This window comes from Schistocerca serialis, chromosome 1 (assembly GCF_023864345.2).
Source record: "Schistocerca serialis cubense isolate TAMUIC-IGC-003099 chromosome 1, iqSchSeri2.2, whole genome shotgun sequence".
Taxonomy (NCBI): domain Eukaryota; kingdom Metazoa; phylum Arthropoda; class Insecta; order Orthoptera; family Acrididae; genus Schistocerca; species Schistocerca serialis.
This window is the reverse complement of record NC_064638.1, coordinates 885,420,784-885,434,799: the sequence shown is the minus strand read 5'-3', so window position 1 is coordinate 885,434,799 and position 14,016 is coordinate 885,420,784. Positions and strand designations below refer to the sequence as shown.

At 37.4% G+C, this 14,016-nt stretch overlaps 1 protein-coding gene across 2 annotated transcripts in view; it reads left to right on the top strand.

The window, feature by feature from the left end:
* The window catches only part of LOC126411141 (uncharacterized), a 160,462-nt gene that overhangs the window by 137,763 nt on the left and 8,683 nt on the right, over window positions 1-14,016 (top strand). For both annotated transcript variants that reach the window (XM_050081342.1, XM_050081341.1), the window contains exon 3: window positions 1,371-1,521. In XM_050081342.1, the coding sequence (XP_049937299.1) occupies window positions 1,371-1,521 (151 nt within the window). The remainder of the gene's footprint in view (window positions 1-1,370; window positions 1,522-14,016) is intronic.

The window sequence follows — 14,016 nt, the reverse complement described above, 5'->3', positions numbered from 1 at the left end:
CCAAAATTTTTTCGCTATAATTAGTATAACCAGAAACAAGTTGAACCAGCCCTGCACACAAGTTCGGAAGTCCTCGTCGCCAGTTTTGTGGCGGTGTTTGTAGCGACAAACAATTCGCTGTAGAAACGGCTTACGAAGTCACCGCCACACTTTTAATAGCGGGCCGACCGGTCCGCTGGAACAGTGAACAGAAAGATGAAAACCCAAACACTCTGATTAAATAAAAGTCGGTACTTATCTTTATTAACGAAGATACAGCAACACAATAGTGAACTCCGTGTCTACAGAAATCTGTCTAGTTCGAGTCGGAGCGGCTAGGTCAGCGTCGGCTGACGACAAACAACAACTCTACTGTGATGAACACACGACTGACTAGCAAGTACACAATTCGGTGGCGAGTATACAACTGAGCGGCGAATACAGAACTGTCCTAGCGCTCGCGACTCCAGCACTTAAGAAGCCAGAAGCCAGCGGTGGCGCGCACAGACTTGCGGCGATTTCCTGTCTCACTGGCGCTGCTTATGCGGACGGCGTCTGGACTTTGATGCTGCCAACCTTTTGGCAGCGGGCTCGGGTGGCATTACTGGCTAGGATATAACAATGACCATTTGTTGGTTAGGAAGAGGCCAGTTGAGGACCTGCAAGCAACCTGTCTGTATGCTGGATAGACTGGACCTACACCTGGAGTTATGGTCTGCGGTGCCATTTCATATGACAGCAGGAGCTTTGTCGTGGTTATCCCTTGCACCCTGACTGCAAGTTTGTACACAGATCTGACAATTTGACCTGTTGTGCTGCAATTCATGAACAGTATTCCAGGGGGTATTTTCCAACAGGATAATGCTCACCCACATACCATTGTTGTAACCCAACATGCTCTACAGAGTGTTAACATGGTGGCTTGATCCACTCATCACCAACTGTGTTTCCAATTGAGCATGTATGGAACATTGTCAGACGACAACTCCAGTGCCACCCGCAACCAGCATTTACAGTCCCTGTATTGACTGACAATATGCAACTGGTATAGAACTCCATCCCACAAACCGACAACTGGCACATGTACAATGCAATGCAATGCATGCATGTTTTTGTGCTTGCATTCAACATTCTACTGAATACACCAGTTTTTAATGTACCACCATATGGCTTATCTTGCACTTATATTGACCTGTGATCATTCAATGTTAATAACTTAAATTGTTATCTAGACAAATGTATTCCCAAAATTTCATTACTCTATATTAATTATTTTTTAGTGTTACGATTTTTCTTTTGTCAATGCATATTATTTGAGTTATGAATTATTTTCGGTTATGAATTGTTGTTCTCATTTATTAACATAATGTGTGTTTAATTTATTTCTGCAGGATTCATGAGTGTGTTATCATTCTTGGAGCTACTAGACGACAAGAATAAATATGCAGAGCTGTTGCCAGTTACACCAGTGTTCAGGCACAGAAAAAACAAGGATGATGTAGCAGGTTATTATTCTGACATCATCATTCACATTGATGGCAAGTAAGTAAAGAGGAAATTTCTGTCTGTTGATTAGTTTGTATACATACACTATGTGATCAAAAGTATCAGGACATCTAGCTGACTATGACTTATATGATCGTATCACCCTCCATCAGTAATGCTGGAATTCAGTATGGTGTTGAACCACCCTTAGCCTTGATGACAGCTTCCACTCTTGCAGGCATATGTTCAATCAGATGCTGGAAGGTTCCTTGGGGAATGACAGCCCATTCTTCATGGAGTGCTGCACTGAGGAGAGACATCGAAGTCAGTTGGTGAGGCCTGGCACAAAGTCGGTGTTCCAAAACATCTCAAAGGTGTTCTATAGGATTCAGGTCAGGACTCTGTACAGGCCAGTCCATTAGAGGGATGTTATTGTTGTGTAACCACTCTGCCACAGGCCGTGCATTATGAACAGGTGCTCAATCATGTTGAAAGATGCAGTTGCCATTCCTGAATTGCTCTCCAACAATGGGAAGCAAGAAGGTGCTTAAAACATCAGTGTAGGCCTGAGCTGTGATAGTGCTGAGTGCTGTGCAAGACCACAATGTGTGCAAGGCCCCTCCATGAAAAACAGGACCACACCGTAATGCCACTGCCTTCGAATTTCACTGTTGGCACTACACATGCTGGCAGGTGATGTTCACTTGGCATTCGCCATACCCACACCCTGCCATCAGATCGCCACAGTGTGTACTATGATTTGTCACTCCACACAATGTTTTTCCAGAGTTCAATTTATGCTCCTTACACCAAGCGAGGTGCTGTTTGGCATTTACCGGCATGATGTGTGGCTTATGAGCAGCTGCTCCATCATGAAATCCACGTTTTCTGATCTTCCGCCTAACTGTCATAGTACTTGCAGGGGATCGTGATGCAGTTTGGAATTCCTGTGTGATGGTCTGGATAGATGTCTGCATATTACACATTACAACCATATTCAACTGTCGACAGTTTCTGTCAGTCAGCAGACGAGGTCGGCCTGAACGCTTTTGTGCTGTACGTGTCCCTTCACGTTTCCACTTCACTATCACATCGGAAAAAGTGGACCATAGGATGATTACGAGTGTGGAAATCTCACGTATAGAAATATGACTCAAGTGACACCCAATCACCTAACAACATTTGAAGTCTGTGAGTTCCGCAGAGTGCCCCATTCCGCTCTTTCACAATGTCTAATAACTACTGAGGTCACTGTTATGGAGTACCTGGCAGTAGGTGGCAGCACAATGTACCTAATATGAAAAACCTATGTTTTTGTGGGTGTCCAGATACTTTTGATCACATAGTGAATAGTGTTTTATTCATCTCATAACATACAATTTCTAATCATATGATTAGTGTACAGGAGACATGTCAAAAAAATGGATAACACAACTTAGGCCTAATTTTAACATTAATATAAACTTTTATTTTCTTTCCTCCCTTTTGTGAAGGACAGCTACATTTACACACAAGACTATATGTAAATTTATCCTGCTCAAATGTTCAGTTCATCCTTCATGAACTCCTCAACAGTGTAGTAGCAGTGTTTGACAAGTATATCATATAGCTTTGTTTTCAGTGTCTCTAGGTTCATACTCAGAACATTCTTTCCTTTTAGCTTGTTATGAATTTTCATTGATATTATTGAGGAGAGTGCGCATATAGGTTTAAGCGATGAGTGGGAAGCGTAAAATTGTCTTTGTTTCTCATGTTATACGTGTGATTGAAACAGTTTTTCTCGAATAACTCTAAATTGCTGTGTAGAAAGATAATAATATCATAGATGTATAAGGAGGGAACTGTTAATAACTGTTGTTTTTCAAATAGTGGGCGCGTGATGTCCTTGGATGGGCAGTACACATGTTCCTTATTATTCTTTTCTGTAACTTTAGTATGCACAATATATTGCTTGAATTTCCCCAAAAAATAATACCATACCTTACAACTGATTGAAAGTAGCTGTAGTATGCAATTTTCCTTGTATTCATGTCTGTTGCACCAGCTAATATTGCATAGCAAATGCAAAGCTACATAATTTAACAGGTAGTCAACATGTTTATTCCAATTTAAATTTTTATCTAGGTTTAACCCTAAAAACTTCACAGAATCCACTTCTTCTATATCCTGCTTTTTATGAGTTATTTTAATTTCTTGGGGCTTTGACGGTTTTGTTCTGAATTGGACCATGTGGGTTTTGGGGATGTTCAATCTTAATCCATTCATTTGGAATCATGTTTATAGTTTGTTCATTTTGTTTGTTATGTAGAGAGGGATGTTTTCTGACTCCTGGTTTCCAAATAATACAGATGTGTCATATGCAAATAAAATCGATGGAGCATTTATATTGTTCAGTAAATCATTTACACAGAACAAAAACAAAATAGGTCCCAGAATCGAGCTTTGAGGGACACCTTAGGCTACTGTTTTCCATTTTGAATAGTAATTTTCTGCATTTGATGAGACAATCATTCTTTGTTTCCTATTTGATAAGTATGAAGTAAGCCAATTTAGAACATTACCCTTGATCCCATATTTGTCAAGCTTAGAGATGAGCAGTGCATGATTTACAGAGTCAAAGGCTTTTGTGAGATCACAAAAGATTCCTGCAACTTCATTATGGTTGTCTAATGATGTGCTGATCTTGTTGATAAACTTGTTAATTGCATCAATAGTACTTTTGCCATGCTGGAAACCAAATTGGTTTTCTGTAATAATATCACATTTCTCCATAAAATTTCGAATCTGCATAGCAGCAGTATTTTCAAAGATTTTTGATAGGACTGGAAGGAGGGAGATGGGACGATAATTCCCCACATTCTCTCTTGACCCTCTTTTGAGCAACGGTTTTACTTCTGCATACTTCAGCACCTCTGTGAAGCTTCCTTGTTCAAAAGATTGGTTTATTATTTTAGATAGTGGGTATCCTATTATTTTACACACAAATTTAAGGACTTTTGCTGCTATTCCATCCCAACCTGCAAATTTTTGGTTTTTAGTTTTAATATATTTTTTTTTCTACATCTATTGTTGAAGCTGTTTTGAATTTTGTGAGGCATTCAGAATTATGATTTAGTCCAAAGGGACATACATTGTTCTCATAATCTGCAACATTAACCTCTGGTTTCACTACATTAAAGAAGAACTCATTGAAGCATTCTGAAATCTGAGCCGGAATTACAATGATCTCATCTTCAAGCTTAATTGTACTAATTCCGTGTCTCGAGGCTTTGATACCTAATTCATGTTTTACAACTGACCACACTGCCTTTGATTTATTCTCATGCTTTAAGATTAATTTATTATTTGTCATTTGCTTTGCTGCTTTGACAACTTTCTTAGATGTACTTTTGTATTGTTTAACATATTCAATAAATTCAATTTTTTTATTATGTCTTAGTTCCTTATGTAGCTGCGTTTTCTTAGCATTGGAGATTTTTATACCTTTGGTGATCCATTTTAATTTTGTCATTGTATTAAAATAAGTGTATATTGGCTAATGTATAAATGCTATCCAGTGTAAATGGTGCATATGATTTAAAAACCTTCTGTCTCTGAATAATATACAGGGTGTCCCAGCTATCTTGTCCACCCAAAATATCTCTGGAACACTAACAGCTATTGGAAAACGACTTTCAGCGGTATCAATGTAGGGCTGGGGCCCATGAATGTGCATATTTGGAAACATTCTAAAACGAAAGCATATGTGTTTTTAACACAAACTTATGTTTTTTTTAAATGGACCTCCTATATTTTTGCTTCAGCAATCCATAGCATGACAAAGCACATACACAATGGCGTTGATTACATCGCAATATTCCCATTACATCCCAAGATATTGAGACGTGAAGTTGACGCTTGACGTGCTGCCAGTGCACATCCTGAGGCTCAGGCGTGAACCCCATGCTGCCGTAATCGCGATGTGATTGACAAGTAAGTGTCCCTCTTGATAAGTATGGAAGTGGTATGGAGGTGTGATTACACATGTCAATCACATCGCGATTATGGGCAGCATGGGGTTCACGCCTGAGCCTAAGGACGTGCGCTGGCAGCGCATGTCGGGTGTTTCAAGCGCCAACTTCGCGTCTCAATATCTCGGGATGTAATGGGAATATTGCGATGCAATCAACGCCATTGTGTATGTGCTTTGTTATGCTATGGATTGCTGAAGAAAAAATATAGGACGTCCATTTAAAAAAACATAAGTTTGTGTTAAAAAACACATATGCTTTCATTTTAGAATGTTTACGAATATGTACATTCATGGGCCCCAGCCCTACATCGATACCGGTGAAAGTCGTTTTCCAATAGCTGTTATTGTTCCAGAGATATTTTGGGTGGACAAGATAGCTGGGACACCCTGTATATTTGTTAAACTTAACATTAGAATTGTGATGTGGATTATTCCTTAAACAATTCAGTTAAAAAAAACTGTAAGGAAGAAACTAGAAATATTCTTTTTTAAGTTACCAGATGCAAATGCTTTCACTCTCTCCTAAACATAGCTCACTTTTATCAAGTGCGTTGTTGAAGAGTGAAAGTACAGTATTTTATTGAATAAATCACTGAACAAATGAACAAAGCATTAACACGAGTAGGTACAAAGAACCAAGTGAAAGCATGCTGTACTACAAAGATAAAAAACACAAATCCAAGAACCAGTGACTAAAAGGTAATTGCACACTATTGACCACTGTCTGGGTGTGAAGTCACAACAGTCCCCCTCCCCTCTCCCCCCTCCCCCCTTGCAGTGCAGAGCACTGGGAGGTGAGGGTGTGAGTGATGATATAATTCTACAGCTGGGCATGAGCAGTCATTCTACAGCAACGCAGAGCATGACTGGACCGTTTTCTCCGTTGTCCTCTTCTGACCAGGTATTGTGATGCCAGGTTATTTGTGAAGAACAATTGGGCCATTTCTCATAGGATGAAGATCATGTTGGCCTCCCTCTTGCTGTCAAAGTTGAGGTGCGATGTGGATGGTCTTGGGGAGTGGAGATCCTACTCTCAGACATCCAGTTGTCTGCTATGTGCAGATGACAAGATGACAAAAATGGTCTGCAGAACCTATGGTTTTTACAAATGTTTAGCTTGTTAATTTTGTGTTTCACTACTGTGGGAACAACATAATTGTGGTACTCAGCTTTCATATCAATTTGGTTATGTCTTCCCAAGTTACTACAGGTTTTTATAATTTACAGAAAATGTGCGAGTTCACTGGTATGGAGTAATCTACATCTCCTTGTGTATTGATGTTTTACTATTTAGATGTACAAATGCCAGGAATTCATTGCACCCATGCTGTTTTACTTCAATTTTCTTATATCATGCACTACTGGCATTTTATGTACAGACTACAAAATTTATGATGAAATTTGGAGAATGGTTCTTATTTCCACCAAGCCTCAAGCTTCTGCTTTTGCATTATTTTTTATGTCTTCCTCTGACTGCTATATATGATATCTTGATACACTTTGCTGTTTTTTGTTCTGTATAGGGTTATTTTCTGAAAAGATGTAACAATTAAGTGGAAAGTAGGGAATTCTCTATTGAACAAATGCAGATGGTAAATGAGCAGTTGGGAAACTGTATACAGATGGAGCCTTGAATGTGTCTGGAATAAGTGCAGACTGTTAATTTTATGAAAGAATGCATTAAGTTTCTGTCTTGATTATCATCTGCTGCTTGAGTTGTTAGAGCATAAGCACTTTGACTGGTTCAGCAGGATGCAGTATTGTATCATTTCAGTGTGGAAATGTTTAACTTATGTTCTTTGATGCTGGAGTGTAGAATGAGATTCCATTCCCTGGTCCATCAAGTCACACATCATCACTTCTTTGGGTTATTTCCTGTGAGAAAATCTGAAATCACATTTACGAGATTGCAGTAAACATGGACAAGGAGTTAGGTGTCCAGACTAATGCGGCTGAAAACATAGCACTGATACACGAAAATGTGTACCGGAATCTAATATTTATTGCCCCAAGTGCCTTGATGGTTACCATCATTTTGATCAGATTTTATGAAGCAGAGAGTGATGAATAGTGTGGTATTTATACCTACAAATAAATAACTTACTAATTTTCGATGCATAGATGTTACCAATATCATGATGTCCATACAACTTGAAAATCAATGGAATGGAATACTGATACTAATGAAATAATATTATAAAGTTGGAAAAGGCAGCAGATGTATTTAATGTTACATTAATAAACGTGGCTTCATAGGCAATAAAAATGTGGTTTTATTATTAATTTTTGTACATATTTACAGTTCTTTGGGATTTAATCACAATTTGTTAAGAATGCAGCTTCTGACAGCTGTTTTGCTTTATTAATGTATACCTTGATCTGTTAAACATTCCTGAAGTTTTTCCTTCATGATGGGGTCATCAGAACGCAATGAATTAATGCATCAGGGAACAGAATAATATTTTATAAAGCATAAATTTGTTACTCACAAATTTTAACTTTTCGTTGAGGTTGATCTTAAGCAATTTGGTTATGTTAAATTGTTGGCAGATGTAACAATCTTGGATAGGAGTTTTCTGTTGTTGTTGTTGTGGTCTTCAGTCCTGAGACTGGTTTGATGCAGCTCTCCATGCTATTCTATCCTGTGCAAGCTTTTTCATCTCCCAGTATCTACTGCAACCTACATCCTTCTGAATCTGCTTAGTGTATACATCTCTTGGTCTCCCCCTACGATTTTTACCCTCCACGCTGCCCTCCAATACTAAATTGGTGATCCCTTGATGCCTCAGAACATGTCCTACCAACCGATCCCTTCTTCTGGTCAAGTTGTGCCACAAACTTCTCTTCTCACCAATCCTATTCAATACTTCCTCATTAGTTATTGATCTATCCATCTAATCTTCAGCATTCTTCTGTAGCACCACATTTCGAAAGCTTCTATTCTCTTCTTGTCCAAACTATTTATCGTCCATGTTTCACTTCCATACATGGCTACACTCCATACAAATACTTTCAGAAATGACTTCCTGACACTTAAATTTATACTCGATGTTAACAAATTTCTCTTCTTCAGAAACGCTTTCCTTGCCATTGCCAGTCTACATTTTATATCCTCTCTACTTCGACCATCATCAGTTATTTTGCTCCCCAAATAGCAAAACTCCTTTACTACTTTAAGTGTCTCATTTCCTAATCTAATTCCCTCAGCATCACCCGACTTAGACTACATTCCATTACCCTTGTTTTGCTTTTGTTGATGTTCATCTTATATCCTCCTTTCAAGACACTGTCCATTCCATTCAACTGCTCTTCCAAGTCCTTTGCTGTCTCTGACAGAATTACAATGTCATCGGTGAACCTCAAAGTTTTTATTTCTTCTCCATGAATTTTAATACCTACTCCGAATTTTTCTTTTGTTTCCTTTACTGCTTGCTCAATATACAGATTGAACAACATCGGGGAGAGGCTACAATCCTGTCTTACCCCCTTCCCAACCACTGCTTCCCTTTCATGTCCCTCGACTCTTATAACTGCCATCTGGTTTCTGTACAAATTGTAAATAGCCTTTCGCTCCCTGTATTTTACCCCTGCCACCTTTAGAATTTGAAAGAGAATATTCCAGTCAACATTGTCAAAAGCTTTCTCTAAGTATACAAATGCTAGAAACGTATGTTTGCCTTTCCTTAATCTTTCTTCTAAGATAAGTCGTAAGGTCAGTATTGCCTCACGTGTTCCAGTGTTTCTACGGAATCCAAACTGGTCTTCCCCAAGGTTGGCTTCTACTAGTTTTTCCATTCGTCTGTAAAGAATTCGTGTTAGTATTTTGCAGCTGTGACTTATTAAACTGATAGTTCGATAATTTTCACATCTGTCAACTCCTGCTTTCTTTGGGATTGGAATTATTATATTCTTCTTGAAGTCTGAGGGTATTTCGCCTGTCTCATACATCTTGCTCACCAGATGGTAGAGTTTTGTCAGGGATGGCTCTCCGAAGACTATCAGTAGTTCTAATGGAATGTTGTCTACTCCTGGGGCCTTGTTTCAAATTAGGTCTTTCAGTGCTCTGTCAAACTCTTCACACAGTATCATATCTCCCATTTCATCTTCATCCACATCCTCTTCCATTTTCATAATATTGTCCTCAAGAACATCGCCCTTATATAGACCCTCTATATACTCCTTCCACCTTTCTGCTTTCCCTTCTTTGCTTGAACTGGGTTTCCATCTGAGCTCTTGATATTCAAGCAAGTGGTTCTCTTTTCTCCAAAGGTCTCTTTAATTTTCCTGTAGGCAGTATCTATCTTACCCCTAGTGATATACACCTCTACATCCTTACATTTGTCCTCTAGCCATCCCTGCTTAGCCATTTTGCACTTCCTGTCGATCTCATTTTTGAGACGTTTGTATTCCTTTTTGCCTGCTTCATTTACTGCATTTTTATATTTTCTCCTTTCATCAATTAAATTCAATATTTCTTCTATTACCCAAGGATTTCTACTAGCCCTCGTCTTTTTACCTACTTGATCCTCTGCTGCCTTCGCTACTTCATCCCTCAAAGCTGCCCATTCTTCTTCTACTGTATTTCTTTCCCCCATTCCTGTCAGGTGTTCCCTTATGCTCTCCCTGACACTCTGTACAACCTCTGGTTCTTTCAGTTTATCCAGGTCCCATCTCCTTAAATTCCCACCTTTTTGCAGTTTCTTCAGTTTTAATCTACAGGTCATAACCAATAGATTGTGGTCAGAGTCCACATCTGCCCCTGGAAATGTCTTACAATTTAAAACCTGGTTCCTAAATCTCTGTCTTACCATTATATAATCTGTCTGATACCTTTTAGTATCTCCAGGGTTCTTCCATGTATACAACCTTCTTTCATGATTCTTATTTCTGTATTGTTCGTTTTATAGGTGATGACGAGCAAGCATGGGAGCACAAATGGTCACTCACTCAAACGTCTCTGGTTTTCACTTATGCTCACCATAGATATATTATTTGCAATTTTTATGGGATCTGTGTTCCATGAAACTTAGTTTAAATGGCTCAACATGTCCTAATTTTCTGGTTTACCAGAAGAAATCATGTTAGATTAGAGCATTGAGAAGGTTTTTGGCAAAGTGTGATGGCTATTGAACATACCATAGTGAATCATTCAATTTTAAAAGCAATCTTCTTTGAAATGATAGAACTATATTCTTGGCACCTGCTCTTTCTAATAGTATGCAAGCAACAGATACTGCAAATATTTTAAGTCATCTCTACTACCATTAGTCTTGCATTTCCTGACTCTTTTTTTCTCATTGTAGTCTTCTTTTAAGTCAATCCATTTCGCCCAACCCTTTTTCAGTCAGTATATTCTATCTGTTGAGTATATTGTATCTATGTGATTCTGAAAGACCTGCAAAATACTCCCCTGTGATTGCTATAATTTCAACAATGTGTGGTGGTACTAATCTGGTTAATAGTCACTTACATTTCTTCTTCCCAGTAATGTGCAAGTTTGTAGTCTCAAAACTGAAAATTCTTTTTGGGTATTGACTGCTGTTAAACATAAATGGACACAACACCACTGTTTTTAGATTCACTTATTTCACGCAGTTATGCTTGAGTTGACTTTTTGGTTGGGACACTGGCCAGTTTCTTCACGTATCAGTGACAACATTCATCGTGAAACTCTTCATCTTTAAAGTCACAGTTAATACAGCACAGTTAGTTGGAGCACAGTTCATATATAAAACTTGATACAAATGAACACAAACTTGCATTGTAAACTTAAGAGTACTTTCTAGACACCGACTTTTACTACATGATTGTGGGTACTGATAAAGAGATGTTAGTGTGGTGATGATTGTGATACGCAGACTGAAGGTCTTTGGATTGGGAGGGTTATTTATAAACTGGCGTAATGATATTTTTGGATTTTAACAACTGTGTATTTGTTTATAAAACTCTATGGTTGAAACTATGTGTTCCATGAATGTCTTGGTTTGCAAAGTAGGTGGTTAATTGGTAAATTATAAAAGGCTACAGAACTATTTTGTATGTGTCCACTACAAATTACCTGATTATGAGTACAGTTCTAATATTTGAAATTCTGATAGTTTCTGCAAATTCTTAATGTGTAGCTTAATTGATTAATAAAGGGTGTCATTCAGTCCAGAAAATTAGGGAAAAAAAAAGTATAGCGGTAAATCTGTGACATAAACAAGTATAACATCACAGAAGGCAACTGTAATTTTGGGTGTGTATGAATTTCAGTACTAATTATCTATTAAGTTAATTAGTTTCCAGAAAATTAAAATATGTTACTGTAAAGTTTGGATGCCAAGCTTTCTAATGCTAGGTGTTAATATTTCCAAAACAACTGTTTAGCTCAGTCAGAGACTACCTCTACATGCCATTATGATAGTTTTAGTTATCCTTTACTTTTAATCAGTATCATTTGCAGAAAACTGAACACATTGTCCTAATCAGAATATTGAACATTATCAGCTGAATAATGAATTTGTATGATATATGGTCTGATTAACTTTTTGGCAGATGTGGTCAAATGCTACATATAGTACATATAGTACATGGAATTGTTTTAGCTTGCTTTGTTAAAAGTGGACTCTAAAAGATTTCAAGTATCACTTTCCTTGAATATGTGGGTGTCAGCAGATCAAAATATGATTAATAGCAGAAATTTGCTCCTGATACTGTGTAGTTCAAATCCTACAGTTTTCTGTTGCCAAAGGACCTTTATGAAAAGGAACATTGTATGGTGAAATTTTTTCTTTGTTTTGCAATGTAGGCAACATCTCTTGTACATTTTTGGCCCCCTGCTCTAGAAGACTAGGAATATATTTGTCAGTTCTTGCTTTACAGTTTGTAGAGTAATCACCAAAAAGAATACCTTTTGCAGCTCATAAAACATGACGATAATCTTTCTGATGGATTAAATTGACTTCACTTTCTTAGTGTTAAATCATTGACTACTTGATTGCTTTGTTTCTGTTGTGGATTGGTTGACTAATGACTCATTTACTGTGGAAAAAATCTATTAAATTCTTTTCCAAATGGTCCAGTTTCTGTTAATGATTTTGTTTTTGTATTTGTTTTCATGTGGATCTTCATCAAAAGAAATATGGCAGTCACGTATTTCTTAGCAGCTGAAACTGAAGGAGAAGACTGCTTATAAATCTAGTTTGAATAAAACCTAAATCTCATAACACATCATAATAATAATGTTTGTTAAAATGTGTGAGATGGTGTATACATAATATGTGTTTCTTTATCTGTAAGAACTAATTCTAAATTCACTTCTGTTAGATTCAAGAGCATAGCATGCAAAGTAATAGTGATAGTTACCATAATTTGGTCTGCACAAATTCACCCAAATGGATATTTGAATGTTGCTACATGTTTGGATGTATTAATTATGCATTTTGCTAATTGATTCCAATAGGTGGAGACTATTATTTACATATTCACAGGACACAAAATCTTCATTTTAAATTTGGCTTGACTTTGTTATTGATATCACTTGAAAATACAAATTGCTATAACCAGTCACATTTATTATACTATACTTTCACTCTGTATTTTGGATATTCTACCTTCATCTTCAGGTGGCTTTATAACAATAATGAGGAATGTGTGTGCTGTATGTTTGACATTTGGGTAACCTGAGGCACATTGCTTTGGAAAGTCTAAATCTACTCAAACAGTAGTTTATGAATTCTTTGACTGTGCTTAAAATCCCTTGATTAACATAAAGTAGCTGCAGATATTTTCCTAGGCCTTTGAAAAGCCTTCAGCACACTGTGCCATAAACTGTTGGTCAAAAAATTACAAAGACAAGGTGTAAGAATTGTAGCATGTTGCTGGATGTGTTCATACCTAAGGAACTGCAGGCAGAAGTATCACTTCAGTACAAGTTAAACACTCAGAATAAAACAAGAAAACAACTTCTTCCTTTCCAGTAAACCATTAATAAAACATGGTGTATCTGGTAGCTCATTCATAGGACTGTTTTTATTGTCTTGATTTTGTTGAATGTATGAGTTCTTTATCCCACCTGCTGATGACACTAGCAGTGGATCCAGCCAAGATATATTGTGGTCAATAGTAGGAAGTTCTATGAAAAAACTCTGAGTGGTTCACCAAAAATAAGTCACTGTGAATACAGAACTATCTGTGTACATCAACTTTCATTTATTTCTGCCCTTTAGCCACATACCTACTCAAGTAAGATCAAATATGATTCTCTAGAAAATATAAATGTGTCAAAACTTTTGGATATGTGGGTTCAGCAGGACTTAAATGAGACATGCATGTGAATAACTTGTCAAAGATACTCTCATCCTTGTGCTACATTATGAGAATATTAAATTCTACAACATGCAGAACAAGGTACTGCAAACCAACTGTGCACAGTTCCACTCACTGCTCCAATATAGGACCATTTCCTTGAGACACTCATTTCATAGCAAAACTGTTTGTAGAATACAAAAAAATGAATTGTAAGAATAATTTGTGGCTTTAAAAAATGAAGTCCTGTA